General features: G+C 47.3%; 1 protein-coding gene across 3 annotated transcripts in view; it reads left to right on the top strand.

The window, feature by feature from the left end:
• LOC118780865 (IQ motif and SEC7 domain-containing protein 1-like) overlaps window positions 1-14,901 on the top strand; it is a 38,174-nt gene that overhangs the window by 2,740 nt on the left and 20,533 nt on the right. The window contains exon 1 of one of the 3 annotated variants that reach the window (XM_036533602.1): window positions 10,709-10,996. The exons of the other annotated variants lie outside the window; for them this stretch is intronic. Within the exon in view, the coding sequence (XP_036389495.1) occupies window positions 10,974-10,996 (23 nt within the window). The 5' untranslated portion in view covers window positions 10,709-10,973. Of the gene's footprint in view, window positions 1-10,708; window positions 10,997-14,901 lie in introns of those variants that run through there. 3 annotated transcript variants of the gene reach the window in all.

Raw genomic sequence — 14,901 nt, 5'->3', positions numbered from 1 at the left:
TCCACGGCAGCTCCTCCAGACTCAACATGAGGAGTTTAATAAGTAGAGCAGTCCATTCCGACTGTCTGAGCTGGCCATGTGGCCGGTAGTGTACATTTACATTTACATTTATTTATGCACAAAAGTGCATACAGTAAGTACAGCGACAGTACGGGGACAGGATGTGTACAGTTCCACAACGAGACAGTAGTTCTCAGCTGAGAGCAAAGTCTGTTTGAGGATGCAGTTCTAGCTAATTTATACAACTACAGGGTATAGGGCAACTAACATGATCCGAATTCAAACAGCGCAATGGGTGCCAGAGTACAGACGGAAACAAAAACACACAGCAATTCGTAACAGCACTGATCCAGATGGGGAGCTGAGAGGGCTGGATGAGGTCTTGGAGGTAGGTAGGGGCTGTCCTGTTGACTGCAGAGAAGGCGAGGGTCAGCGTTTTGAAGGTTCAGCTTCAGATGGTGGGATGTCGTCCATATGGAGATGGACATGTGGAAATCCTTTCGTTGACCTGGGGGGTAGAGGGAGGGAAAGAGAAAAAGAGTTGGATGTTGTCAGCATAACAGTGATAGGAGAAACCATGTGATTTGATAACTGAGCCAGATGAGTTGATGTAAATTGAGAAAAGCAGGGGTGCCAGTACTGAACCCTGTGGGACTGCTCTAGTGAGAGGGGTGGGTGCAGAGGTGGAACCTTTCCAGTAGATCTGGGAGGATCTACCAGTTAGGTATGACCTGAACCAAGAGAGAGGGCGGTCCCAGAGATGGCCATCTCTGACAGCTTTGAGATTAGCATTTGGTGGTTGACTGTGTCGAAAGCAGCAGAGAGATCAAGGAGGATGAGGACGGATGACAGGTCGGAGGCTCTAGTGGTGTGGAGAGCCTCTGTCACAGCCAGGGGTGCGGTTTCTGTTGAGTGGCCAGCTCTGAAACCTGACTTGTGGGGGTCCAGGAGGTTGTTGCTGAGAAGAAAAGGGGACAGTTGATTAAGTACTGCACATTCCAGGGTTTTGGATGTGTAGTCCGTGGAGTGTGTATTGTGCTGCCTGGGGCCTGCTACAGTAGGCTCTCTCTGCATCCCCTGAGAAAGCTGGCGAGCCGCTCCATGCATGTATAACTCTGCCGCAAGCGACAGAATCGGTGATAGATGGGAGGTGACAGGTTCAATCGACACAGAAAAAAGCAGCAAGCGTTTGGTCAGCTCTGTGTGTCAATTCCATACACTGTTTCTTAAAGGATATTAACCACTTCTAACCAAGCATGTCAGGGTCAGTCAGCACTGAGCATGGATCTGTCAGGGTCAGTCAGCACTGAGCGCGGTCCTGTCAGGGTCAGTCAGCACTGAGCGAGGTCCTGTCAGGGTCAGTCAGCACTGAGCGAGGTCCTGTCAGGGTCAGTCAGCACTGAGCGCGGTCCTGTCAGGGTCAGTCAGCACTGAGCGCGGTCCTGTCAGGGTCAGTCAGCACTGAGCGCGTTCCTGTCAGGGTCAGTCAGCACTGAGCATGGGTCTGTCAGGGTCAGTCAGCACTGAGCGCGGTCCTGTCAGGGTCAGTCAGCACTGAGCATGGCTCTATCTATTGGCTGAATGCTTTCTTCTAATTATAATGCTCTCATTTTCTCACATGCTTATTTAAAATACAGATACAATCAATATAATAGAAACTGATGATCATATACAGTATTCGGGAATATTATTAAGTAACTCTCAGAAAATGGAATTGCTTCAGAAGAAGTGTTATCTTTTGAGGGGAAAAAAAAGGTTTCCGTGACAAGGAGTGAAAGCTGACGGTACGGGCCACAAAAAAGGAAATGGATGTTGTCTTGTCATTGTCTGATAAAGGGAAGATATTGTTGTGCTGCTGTGCTGGTGTGGTATGCAGGTCTTTGGAGAACAGTGGTGTGAGCCGGTGCGTTCATTCATATTTGCGGATGTGGGGGTGGAGTGGGAAGCTCATCTCTCCCTCGGTGGAGACGGTGTTATGGGATTCTGCAATGAGCCTTGTCTGACTGGCCCGTTCCCATGCTATCAGACGGGGGGTTATTCTGTGGAACGGCATGTTGCTGTTGCTGTGTGGTGGTGTGGACAGGCAGTTCCTGAGGCGAAGCCGGGGGCAGAAACAGCCGCAGCTGCGGGACACCCCTCCCTGCTGTGCCGTACTTCACTTCCTCGTCTCAACCACACCTCCTGTATAAGCGACTCACTAATCACTGCCCTGCCACTGACCAGCGTCATGCATGCAGTACAGACGGTGTCACGGCACACTAACCTGCCTGTTACATTCCTGAGAATCCAGTTTGCCCTCCTCATTCGCTGCGTCTGTACATGCACAATTAAAAAAAGAGTCTGTGTGACATATCTCAATTGGTGGGCAGTGTGGCCCTACTCTCACCCTGGTGGGCAGTAAGGACCTACTCTCACCCTGGTGGGCAGTGTGGCCCTACTCTCACCCTGGTGGGCAGTAAGGACCTGCTCTCACCCTGGTGGGCAGTAAGGACCTACTCTCACCCTGGTGGGCAGTGTGGCCCTACTCTCACCCTGGTGGGCAGTAAGGACCTACTCTCACCCTGGTGGGCAGTGTGGCCCTACTCTCACCCTGGTGGGCAGTAAGGACCTACTCTCACCCTGGTGGGCAGTAAGGACCTCGTTTAACACCCTGGCAACGCCCTGTTTATTAGAGGACGGGGAAGGAAACAAACATGACAAACATTCTGACGCCATGAAATATTAATAGTATGAGGAATTATGCAAAAGAACACTCTCTCCCAGGAAATATAATGAAAATTAAATCGGCATTCTTGAGTCCTGATTAGCTCAATCAGACTGTGTTTGATACAGCCCGTGAGGCGCAGTGAAATGCTGTAAGAATAAACTGTGCAGCTGTTCCTGTCTTATGCAAATGTTTTGTTCGTGTGAGATGCGTTATTTTTCTGTGCCAATGTGCCACTGGCCTGTAGGCAGTCCTAAGAATGCATGTAGGGTTAGACACATACATCTGATCTGAAGCCGAGATGCTGTAAGCCAGAAAGGGTTCACCTCCTACAGCCATGTCCCAGTGAACTGCATGGTAAACCAGCGGCTGGAAATCCAGGAAACCCCTCAGTGCTGCGTTCCCTCTGAAACAGGATTTCAGCATCACGTGATGCGCTCTGCATTACCGCCATTTAGACAGTTAAGATCAGTGAAATGTCTTTGATCTCGTTACTGTGATCCCTGGAGCACGGTCAATCATGGTCTAATGAGGGTTTACGACTTGACCCGATTGCGTTTCTGGTAAACGTCTCGGTGAAGTGGAGTCGCGCACCAGCCGGAAATAGCCCCGCTGCGGCCCGTGGTCAGATCTAATTTTAGTGTACATGGATACAGAGTGTTAGTAAACAGCCGCCTATCTGACAGGAAACAGGCTGCATCTTCAGCCTTCAGTAAAAACAGGGGGACCACCTGCAGCTCTGTGCTGCCTGAGTCTCCATTATGAGTCCAAAATCTGAGTCACCAGTTCAAGCCCCCATTATGAGTCCTCAATATGAGTCTCTAATCTGAGTCACTAGTCTGAGTCTCCTTTATGAGTCCACAACCTGAGTCTCTACTCTGAGTCTCCATTAGGAGTCCATGATCTGAGTCTCTAGCCTGAGTCTCCTTTATGAGTCCCCAATGTAAGTATTCATGCTAGTCCCTGAGTCCCTCGTCTGAGTGTCTGATGATATCAGAATTGGTTTAGATGGACATCAGTGCCTCTGCTGTATCCATTTACAGAGATAAACAGGATCTGTAATACAGCAAATACCTACAATTAGAATCTCACATCACTTAACTCATCTCAGATCGATTAACACTAATTAAACATACCGAGCTACTAATCTCACATGAGTGAACTCATCTCACGATAATTAACACTAATTAAACATCCTAACTCTCACAACAACAATGAACTCATCTTACCATTTAACTCTGCTCACTCCAATTATGATAATTTTCCTCATGTAAATATTAAATATTCAAGCCAAATCATTGCTGTGTTTTGATCTTTAGCTGCTTCCTTATTGGACAGGCAAGCGGAGTAATTTCTGTAAAATGTAACACAGCGATTGAATCAGTTGGCCATTACCCTTTTTCACCATTTTGGACCTGCTTCCAGCTCACCTCCCCGAGTGTTTTAGAAAATTTATTCAGTTTAATCTCTTAGATCGCATTAACCATCCAGACAGCCTCTGCTCTGGTGTCTCTGCAGAACAAATTAATAGCACTTTATTTCTCTCTGTAAGCCCGATTGAATCTCCAAAGAGGTATTTTATTATCATTTATTATCTGAGTAGGCATCCGTATCCAGAGCCACTCACATAGCATAAACATCATCCATTGATACAGCTGGTTATTTATGGAAGCCGTGCAGGTGAGGTATGTTACGTGCAGGTGAGGTATGTTACTCAGGAGAACAATGACAGTGTCCCACCTGGGACTTAAAATGGCAACCTTCAGGTTACAAGGCCTAGACCTGATCACCAGACCACGAGCAAAAACAATACAACTCACAAACGTGACACACCGTTATACCCAGATCTGTCTGCATTCTGGTGGGGATACAGTACCTTGTCCATATTTCATTTGTGTAGATTAAGGACTGATTTGCATTCTCTCCCAGCAGAGCTAATCTGCTGACTGGAACTCAGTACCCATTGTCATAAACAGGTCGGTAGTGAGATGAGAGGGTTTGGTAATTCAGGGTTTAATAGGAGTGCCGTGGGAGGAGAGGTTTATTGGCTGTAATAGCCTATTGTAGCAAAGTTAATTGCGTGGAATCTCCCTCTCTAACGTGCTTGCTGCCATCCCTAGAGGTCACTGTGACATGAGGAGGGTGGCATGATCTGGAATTCATATAATAATAATACTGAATTACTACACACATCACATGAACAAAACCTCATCCCCTACACCCAGGCGAATTATACAATATGAAACTGCTTTATTGCACGCTGAAATAATGGATAATGGCCCAATAGTTTGGATTTCATTGGATTTAATATTTCTTTTTCTGTTAATGGGTGGGATCTGTATAATGTTGAGCGTTTACAGCATCGCTGTAGCTCTAATAGTAGTGGATTGCTTTTGTATAGCACCTTTTAAGGATCTCAAAGCTCTTTACAGTGAAAAGGGGAACTCGGCCACCACCAGTGCAGCTTTAGCTGTAGAAATTTCTGTCCGGGCCTTGCGTGCAGTGGGAGAATCCATACAGCACTGACAGCCTGTGTCTGTAGACCAGGAGTGCACACAGTTACGACCTGAACGTTCTGGAACATGGAGGCAGGCGTCTATGGAGCCCCGCACACGCTCAGTCTCAGCTCTTTAGGGTTCATACAGGAATGGTGGCATGGGGTTCAGGGCTGGGATATTGTGTGCTGATTCCAGAGGTGCCGTTTTAGGGCAAAACCATTGCTTGACGTTTCATCTGTTGAATGGCGCAGGGCTCGTTTTCTGATTGTTTTCAGCGGAAATGTAAGAAGAGCTGTCCAGGGTTCCGAACTCACTTTACCTGTGCAGACTGATCTCTGAGCACCAGTAAGGAATTAACAGCATTAGTTGATGTTAGTCGCTGTTGGGTGATGTTAGCCAAAGATGGACAGCGTTAGCCGATGTTAGCCAATGAAAAGAGACAGCAGAGAGAATCGGTTACATCTGAGGCTGTCCTGGAAAAGGCCTGATATCACCTGAGTTTGATATAAGGCTGCGATAAAGCTTTTCCTCTGAAAGCAGAATTGAAGAGGCCTTGTCACCGCTTTTCAGTGTGGTTATCACATCTGCGATGAGAAGCTGGCCCTGTTTCAGGTCTTTTAGTCCCTCTCTGGTGACACTGTGCAGAAAATCATAACATGGGACGCTAAACAGATAAAGGCTGAATTTTGCTCTAAGCCTGTGCGCAGAGAGGAAATACGATCCGCGTTTGGAACATGAATAATTCAGCAAGCAGAAACAGCAGTAAGCAGAAAGAGCCTCAGCTCAATTAGCTTGTGTTATTTCTCATCGCCCGTGCAGAGACAAAGAATTACAGCAAGATTTCGATTTGCTCTGGCTGCTTTTCATAAAGGTTTCTCATACATTTAATGCCAGCGGTGTGTGATTATCAGCAGACGCTGTGCTGTTCGTGCTAAGCTGCAGGGAACGGCATCAGCAGTGTTCAGCCCCGCTGTTCCCCACCACTGAGCACGTCCTCTGAGAACATGAGGAATCGAATAATAATTATGATAATCATAATAATGTGTCTTATTGACATAGTGCTTTTCTCAAACACAGGGCCCTTCACGCAAAGTGGACAGAACTGCAGCGTGTGAGTAGGAGCAGTAAAAACATTGCACACAGTGTAGTAAAACAGCAGATAAAAACAAAACGTAAGAAAAAACAACTAATATTAAATGATAGAACAAATAAAATAAGGAGTTGGTATAAAAATATAAAACTAACAGTGAGCAGGAAAAATGCAAAAAATTCTACAGACGAGAGACTATTTAATGATGGCTGCCATCAGACGGGAGAAAGGAGACACGACCTGAGCCAGGAGAGCTAGAGTGCACATGTGTGGCAGTGCAGACCTGCAGCAGGATACTTCATGTGAAATAATTGAGGTTTGTAGGCACACTGCTGTCCCCTTTGTGATTTTCCCCTGTACTATCCCTACACTTTTACAAAGAAACCAGTAAATGGTTATTTGAGGAGCGTATCAGGTTGCACTTGACTGTGAGTCTTATTTTGTGTTTCACCTGTGAGTTTCATTTCATCTGTGAGTGTCATCCCCCTATGTCTCAGGGAATGTCTGTGAGTTTGGCCTGGGAGTCTCATCTCCTGTTCACTCACTGTGCTTCTCACTATGTCCCTTCTGTGCCTGGGACTCTGTCAATGACGCCAGGTCTCCAGTGCTGATATGAAGCCTTTGACTTGAACACTGAATTTGATTAAATGCATTAATGAGTCTTCACTTTTATTGGAAGGGCTTTTCTGTCTGCCTTGTGGGCTATGGTTCCATCAGGCACCAATCCTGAAAGCAATGACGTCCATCCCTCTCACCCTTATTACTGTTGAAATACTGTGAATTGAACTGACCACTGATCAGTTAGTGTGGGCTTCATTTTCGACAGTGCAGTCTCATTACTGTGGAAATAATGTGAACTAAACTGATCTCTGATCAGTAAGTGTTCACAGCATTTGACTGCCTAGGCTTTTAGTCTAGCCTTATATAGAAAGGTTTTCTGGCTAAATAAGAAAGTGGAAGAGAAGCTGAAGACCTGAGGGTTTTCTGAGTTTTCAGTGCTGTGGTTTTTTAGGGCTGTGGGGTGTTTGAGTGTTACTGCAGGCAGGCAGTGTAGTGGCTGACTGATCTCTCTCTCTTTCTCTCTCTGTCTCTCTCCCTGTCTCTTTCTCTCTCTCTGTAAGCCTGTTATCAGCTGCACTGATATAACATCCCGCAGTCTGTATCACTGTGAGCCCACAGCGTCGTGGCTTACAGGAAAGCAATAAGATAGATGTCCCAAAGAAGACATTAAACCGGCACTCCCAACATGAAGGATGAGCATGCAGAGTGAACGTCTCAGCCGTAAAAGTGATCTGTGCTTTGCTGTTTGATTCTAACATGCGGCTGATATATGGCAGGCTTCTAAAGGCTGCCTGCCAAAATGTTGGCGTTTGGTGTTTATTTCAGTATGTTAAATGGGCTGGCAGGGAAAGTGTGGTGGCGGGAATCAGTTGTACCTAAAGGGTGTGTGTATATATTATAAGTTACAACATTTCATACATTTTTGATACATTTCATAAATATTTTGCTTTTAGACCTATGAACAGTGCCAGAGACTGGCTGTAGTGGTCACACTGTGACTTGCATTGTATAAAATGTGTGAAAATGGTGTGAAGTGAGAGTTTTCTCTTGGATGTGACAGGTGGTATTGGGGGTCCATGCGCCAGCAGGTGCGGTCCGTACGCTGCGGGGTGATGGGACTCTGACCTGAATGACAGTGCCTTTCTCACCGAGCTGTTAAAAGGCCGTGATGATGTCACACCTCCTGTTTCCAAAGTCCAGAATGAGCCGAAATCAAACACGGTTACCGTGGTAACGGGCCCAGGGTCCTCCTTTTTCCTGACAGTGTGTAAATGCCACCAGAGCTCAGAGAATAGGGAATTATGGGAACACAAACTGTGCCTCCAGGCCCTGACTGAGGGGCCACAGATATTCTATAGCATCAACAGATATTCACCTCCTGCCTTCCTGCTGCCCTCCAGTCTTCCTTCCCAATGCTGGCTGTTGCTGTGCTAGATGTTCTGTTTCGGACCACACCCCTGCAAAAATATTCATAACAATGCAGCAAATCCAAACGCTCCACTTCACCAGTGGCTGACACAGAGCATTCAGGGAAGCACAGAGTGCTAACTATCTATTCAGCATATAGAATATCTGTGGTTCCACTTCCTGCGCTGTGATTGAGGGAGAATGTCACAGCTGTGTCGGCCCATTGGAGGGTAACTGAACAGCCTGGCTGGTATGGAAGGGCAGAGAGCCTGGTGTAAATTTTCAGTGATTCAGGGGGACCCAGAACAGCAAATGGCTTTGGAACAGAGGATAAATCAGCAGTCATTATGTGAAGTACTTCAGCACACATGCAGCTCTTCTTGTGTTTGCTGTGCCGGTGCTCTGGTAAAGTGCTGTGTGTGACATGTGAGAGGAAACCCAGCCCACCAGCACACACAGTGTAAACCTCATTTACCCTGACCATGCATATTTATCAGATATTGTGAAATATTCCTGTGGTGCCAAACCTCTCTGGGCATGCCGTAACATACGAGCGCAGATTATTATTATTAGTAGTAGTGTTAGTAGTTGTATTATTTTTATTAAACGAAGGTTCAGGGGAAAAATTGTCAGCCAATTCCTACGCAATTAACCAAACTTTAATAAACCGGTTCATTTTACAGGCAAAAAACATCCCGCTCACCGCTTCCTTTCTGTATCAGCTGTTCCCTTCACCCCCCCCCCCCCCCCCGCCTTTCATGTCCAGATGGGGGTCAGAAACCTCAGCGTCACAGCCAGGTGTGATTCCTTCCTTCATCCACAGAGTTTCATATACACATGCACACAATACATATGCTCTGAATGATACAGTATATACATAGTGTAGGGTCAGCAGTGTAGCATAGTGGTTAAGGAGCAAGACTCGTAACCGACAGGGTGCTGGTTAGATTCCTCATGGGGGCACTGCTGCTGTACCCTTGGGTAGGACGCTTAACCCACAATTGCCTCAGTAAATATCCACCTGTCTAAATGGATATCATTGTAAAAACCTGTAATTGATGTAAGTCGTTCTGGATAAGAGCATCTGCTAAATGCCAATAATGTAATGTATAGAAATTCATATCTACTATGAATAGACAGTGGCAGTAGTTCTATTGGCATACATGTACAGATATAATATAGCTTTATATTTATTCCTTTGACAGACACGCATTTATTAACCGACCGCATTTGAACAATGGTGTGAGACCATCACGTAGTGCAGCTCGAATCCATGTTCCTCAGGTCTCCTGACAGCAGAAAGCATCTCCAGCTCACCTCACTCTCTTCGCTGAGTTTGTAATGACAGCCTGGCAGCTGTGTCTGCAGCTTCTTCCCAACACTGTAAACACACTGCCCTCTGCTGGCAGCTGGCTGCATGTCTCCTGCATTAGGGTACACTGTGTACGCAGTTTGCTGAAGTACCTTTTATAGTTTCCTTTAATTTCCCAGGATCTGTACTGCTCAGTATTTCTTTTAACTGGGATACGCTTAAGAAGCTTGCCTGACTGTAATTAAAACAAATGAGCTAATGTTCCGTCCTCATAATGTTGTTAATATTCCGTGTGCTGCCACTGTAATCATGTAATTTATCTCAGTAATGTAGTAAGATCCAGTTTTGTACATGTGCTAAATTACAGTTTAGACAGTTGAATCATTCTGGCGAACAGATATCGCTCTCAGATAAGTTTATCACAGCAGCAGTATTTCATAGTCCTAGATAGTGTGAATAATAATGCATACACCTGAAACCCAGATGATTATAGCAGCACACTGTCTCCTGTACCCCGCCTGAACCCCTGTACCTGCATGCTGAGCCTGTACCTCCATAATTACCTGCACACAGCATCCAGGGTCCGTTCCAATCTGCTGGCTAAATGAAAAACCCTAAGTGTTTTTCACATTTTCCTGTGAAACAGCATGAAATGGATTTTTCATACTCTTTGTGAGTACGATCAGTGATGAACTGTGATGAACTGGGCTTTTTGTCCTTCATTATGTTTATGTAGCACATGGTGTGCCTTTTATTTATGTTATTCACAACATTTTATTTTCAGGATGAATTTGTGTTTTTCATCTGAATGTTTATCAGGGTTTGCCCACGTCATCCGTGCGAACGGGAGAGCCTGAGCCAAGCTGAACGGCCCTCCGTAGTGCAGCAGATACCGACGCTGCTGTTCATTGGTCTGGAATGAGTGGTCAGTGTGAGATGCGCTGCAGAGGACAGAAACACCGTCACTCCACAGCGCAGGAAGGAATCTGCCTTTAACACGTCCTCCTGTTTCCATGGAGACCAGGGAACCAATCAGCTCTCCCCGGTACGGACTGTACCACAGCTCCCAGGCAGGGGGGGTGGTTGAGAGATAATCTCGTGCAGGTGTGTGTGGAGCAGCACTTCCCCCTCAGATCTGACGCAGGGAGGCGGTAGTGTAGCTCGGCCGGGTGTGTGTGAGTGTGTGAGTGTGAGTGTTTGTATGTGCGCGTGCGTCTCCTCGCTCTGTGGTTTCGCCTCGCGGGCCCCCGCTCGTGTCGGCCCTCGTGTGTGAGGCTGACATCACAGGCAGCTGCATGTCGTCCCATTGAGGGAGAGCGTGAATGAAGACGGCGAGCCCCTGACCTCCCCTGCGTCTCCGCACCTCGGTCCCGGCCCGGATCGGCTCCGACCCGCTCAGCCATGGCCCTCAGGCAGTGCCGCTCGTGAGTACCGGGTGTGAGCGTTTCGGCGGGGCGTCTGGTGCCGGTGGCGGCGTGCGTTCAGACTCCGTGTTCCTGCGAGGGTTAATGTTGCAGGGTCTGTCCGTACCGAGCGCAGGTCTGGAACACTGTGTGTGGGGAGAGAGCTCTCGGGGACGGCAGCTTCCAGCCAATTCCAGCTGAGACCACACCGTGCCTGTGTCTGTTAGTTGTTATGGTGAAATATTTTTATCACAATCATCTGAGGCGAAACGATGAAATGAGATCCATACGGTAGAAAGCAGTGTTGCAGGTTAATTACAGATTACAGGAAGCAAGCGGGTGTTTGTGAAGCAGGCTGGAGGTGTGAATCTACAGCACATCGTGCTCAGCACAGCAGGGGCTGCGAGTCTCAGCGCGGGGACACTGTGTGACAGGGGGTCAGAACGGTGTCCTCGGAGCGCTGTTCCGCGGGACACGGGACAGGACAGGAGGTCAGCAGGGGCTGCCATGTGCTGGCTGTGCAGAACCCGTGGTGCAGTTCTGGATGTGTTGGTCCTAGCTGTGCTGTTGTAGCCTCATGGTTCTAGCTTTTTGGTTCTAGCTGTGTGGTTCTAACTGTGCGGTTCTAGCTGTGTGGTTCTGCATGCTTTAATCCCCATCTGCTAGATCAGGCAGGCTCTGCAGGACCACATCTGCACACAGACAGCTCTGTGTGTGAATTCTTTAAGTCAACAAAGCCTCTGTGTGAAGCAGAGGGCTGATTAATCCATCATCTGGCTTTACAGCTGCTGATGAGTCCATTGTCCGTCTGTCAGACACATCCCTGCTCTGCTGATGAGCTGCACAGTTCACTCTCCCTCGCGTCTGATGGAAAGGTTAGTGGTGTTTCTCTATTTCCCTCACGCCCTGAGCGTTGGAGATGAAGGAAACACTCTATATTTGCGCCTTTGACAGGCTGAGCTTGGGCTGACCTTTGCTGTTGTTTATGGAGAATGGTGAGTGTATCTGCTCTCTGGAGAGAGTTCACACTCTCCCTTCAGCGGATGCAATCGCGTCTCAGAGTGATTATATAATGGACTCCATTCCCTCAGGACAATCCTGTCATTTCACAGCTCTGGAGGTGGAGAGAGTGATTATATGTACAATTTTAAATTGAGATATGTGTGTTTGTGTTTGTGTGTGTTTGTGTATATTTATGTGGGTGCGTGTGTGTTTATGTGTCTGTGTAACAGTATGTGTGTGAGTGAATATATGTGTGTGTGTTGATGTGTGTGCGTGTGTGTTTATGTGTCTGTGTAACAGTATGTGTGTGAGTGAATATATGTGTGTGTGTGTCTGTGTGTGTGTTGATGTGTGTGCGTGTGTGTTTATGTGTCTGCATGAGTGTGTGTATGTGTGTCTGTGTGCGTGTGTGTATTGTGTGTGTGTGTGTATGCATGTGTGTGTGTTTATGTGTCTGTGAGTATTTCTATGTATGTGTGCGTGTGTGTATTGTGTGTGTATGTATGCATGTGTGTGAGTGTATGTGTGCGTGTGTGTATTGTGTGTGTATGTATGCATGTGTGTGAGTTTATGTGTGCATGCCTGTTCCACATTCCCTTGTATTTGAGCAGAATGTGTCTCAGCACAGTCTTTTTATAGCGCTGTTTTTGATGAGGTGCCAGGCCTGCCTGGGTGCACCTGGTGGAGAGCTGCTGTCCGGCAGAGGGATCTGTTCGGTCTCAGACGTGTGACGACAGAGAGGGGAACCTCTCCATCTGCTCCTGAGTCAGACGGACTGACAGCTCACTCATCATCCCCTGAGCAAGCGGAGGCGGAGACTCCACGCCTCCCGCCCCCACTGATTGGTGCTGTGTGGAGATCATGTGACAGTTTCAAGGTCAGGGTTAGAGCCGGACAGTCTGTGTTGTGCCTCTCAGGGCGGAGAGTAGCCCGTCACTGACCCTGACCGCTCCGGGACACAGTGGTGGGGGGGGGCATCTCCCAGCACACCTCAGGGTACTGAGTGTCTTTTGGCTGGGGGGGGGGGGGGGGTGGTAACTGCAGTGGCAGGGTGCTCTGTCTGTGAAGCTGCAGATCAGGGATGGTGTGAAGGTCTTTGAAGGTCACAGTTCATAAATCACGTGTGAATCACACCCTTAACAGTGTGTGTAGAGTCTGCGAGAAATGAGGACATGCCCTGGTCACTGCTGTAGGACAGAAGTCTCCTCTCCTCTCCCCTTCTCTCTCTCTCTCTCTCCCTCTCTCTCTCTCTCTCTCTCTCTCTCGCTCCCTCTCTCTCTCCCTCCCTCTCTCTCTCCCTCTCTCTCTCTCTCCCTCTCTCTCCCTCTCTCTCTCCCTCTCTTTCTCTCTCTCTCTCTCTCTCTCTCTCTCTCTCTCTCTCTTTCTTCTCTTATTCTTTCTCTGCACTCCTCTCTCTTCCTCTCTCTCTCTCCCAATACTGTAACATTCATCATAAGAGAAATAGTCATAACAAGTAAGAACAACAGTAGTAAGTAACAATTACTGTCATTGGTTACCAGACAAAACAGGAAAGAACCAGCAATGAATCGGGTGGCTTCTCTCCCTCTCTCCTCTCCCTTCTCCTGTCGCATTTTTGCGAAACACACCTCCCTCTCAGCTCCTTAAGGCAATGTTCTGATCACAGAAACGTTGACTGATTCGGGCACACGCTTCTGCGTCTCTCTGCTCCTCTCTCTCTCTCTGCTCCTCTCTCTCTGCCTCTCTGCTCCTGTATCCGGTTTCCAGCTCCTGCAGCTCTGAGCACAAGCCTCCATCACACTTTCTCCTTCGCAGAACGCATCAATAGGAAATGTACCATTAAACTTTTGCAGCGCATAATTTAGCTGCCTACAGGAGGCTGTGTGGCTGGTAATTGATGGTAAATATTTGAATTGCCAGGCACTTAAAATAAACACCGACTGAGTGTGTAGATAACCCTGACCCCAGTCCTGCAATTAACGGCACAGTAATTGATGCAACGCTGCAGCTCCTCTCCTGACACTCGCTGCGCAGACGTGGGCAGATAAAAGCGGCCGCGCTGCTGTGTCGCAGGTCTAATGCGAGACAGGGGGCGCTAGCGTGCAATCTGCAGGCGCTGCTGGCATCTGTCCATCCGTCCGTCTGTCCTGCACTCTCTCTGTTACCATGTATTCACAGCTGCTCATAAATGTGTATATTTAAGGCATGCTCTCAAGTGGTTTATATATTATTGTGTAATATTTCATTACTACTGTGTATAATAGTACAGTTATAATAAAAAGCAGGCTGTAAGAAGTACATGAAATGACATCTAGCACAGTTCTGAGTTGTACCTATTGTGTGGTAGCTTCCCTTTTTAATGTTTTTCCTTCACTACAACCTTATGCTCTTGTTCCTATCAAACAGAGGGAGAAGTTTGCTCTCAAGTAAACATCATCTTTCCCTCTGTGCCTGAAAAACATGGCAATGACCACTAGAGGGGGCCCTGAGGTGTTGGCCTGCTGCATGCACTGTAGTGAAGGCCCATGAATGTCATGCAGAGAGCTGAAGACACTATATGGCTGAAAGTATGTGGGCACCTGACCATCACACCTATATGAGCACATTCCATTCCAAAACCATGGGCATTAATATGGAGTTGCCCCCCTTTGTCTATGGAGATTGCATGGCTATGTGCCTGATCTTATGCAGCGGTTAACAATCGGTGTGGCTGAAACACCTGAACTCAATAATTAGGAGGGGTGAACACATACTTTTTGCCATATAGTGTAGGATGCTCATATTCATGTTTAGGCGCCCATTCATCTTTAACATGAGTGAATATTCACACAAGTATTTCACCGGACAAAGACTGAGCACAAAGTTCACTATTAGACTTCTAGTCATAATGCATGCTTAATTTGAATAAAAACTTTAAATCTCTGAAGGGGGGGTGCTGTGGCTGG

Source organism: Megalops cyprinoides, chromosome 7, assembly GCF_013368585.1.
Source record: "Megalops cyprinoides isolate fMegCyp1 chromosome 7, fMegCyp1.pri, whole genome shotgun sequence".
Lineage (NCBI taxonomy): Eukaryota > Metazoa > Chordata > Actinopteri > Elopiformes > Megalopidae > Megalops > Megalops cyprinoides.
The sequence above is the reverse complement of the archived record's forward strand: the minus strand, read 5'-3'. Positions and strand labels throughout refer to the sequence as shown.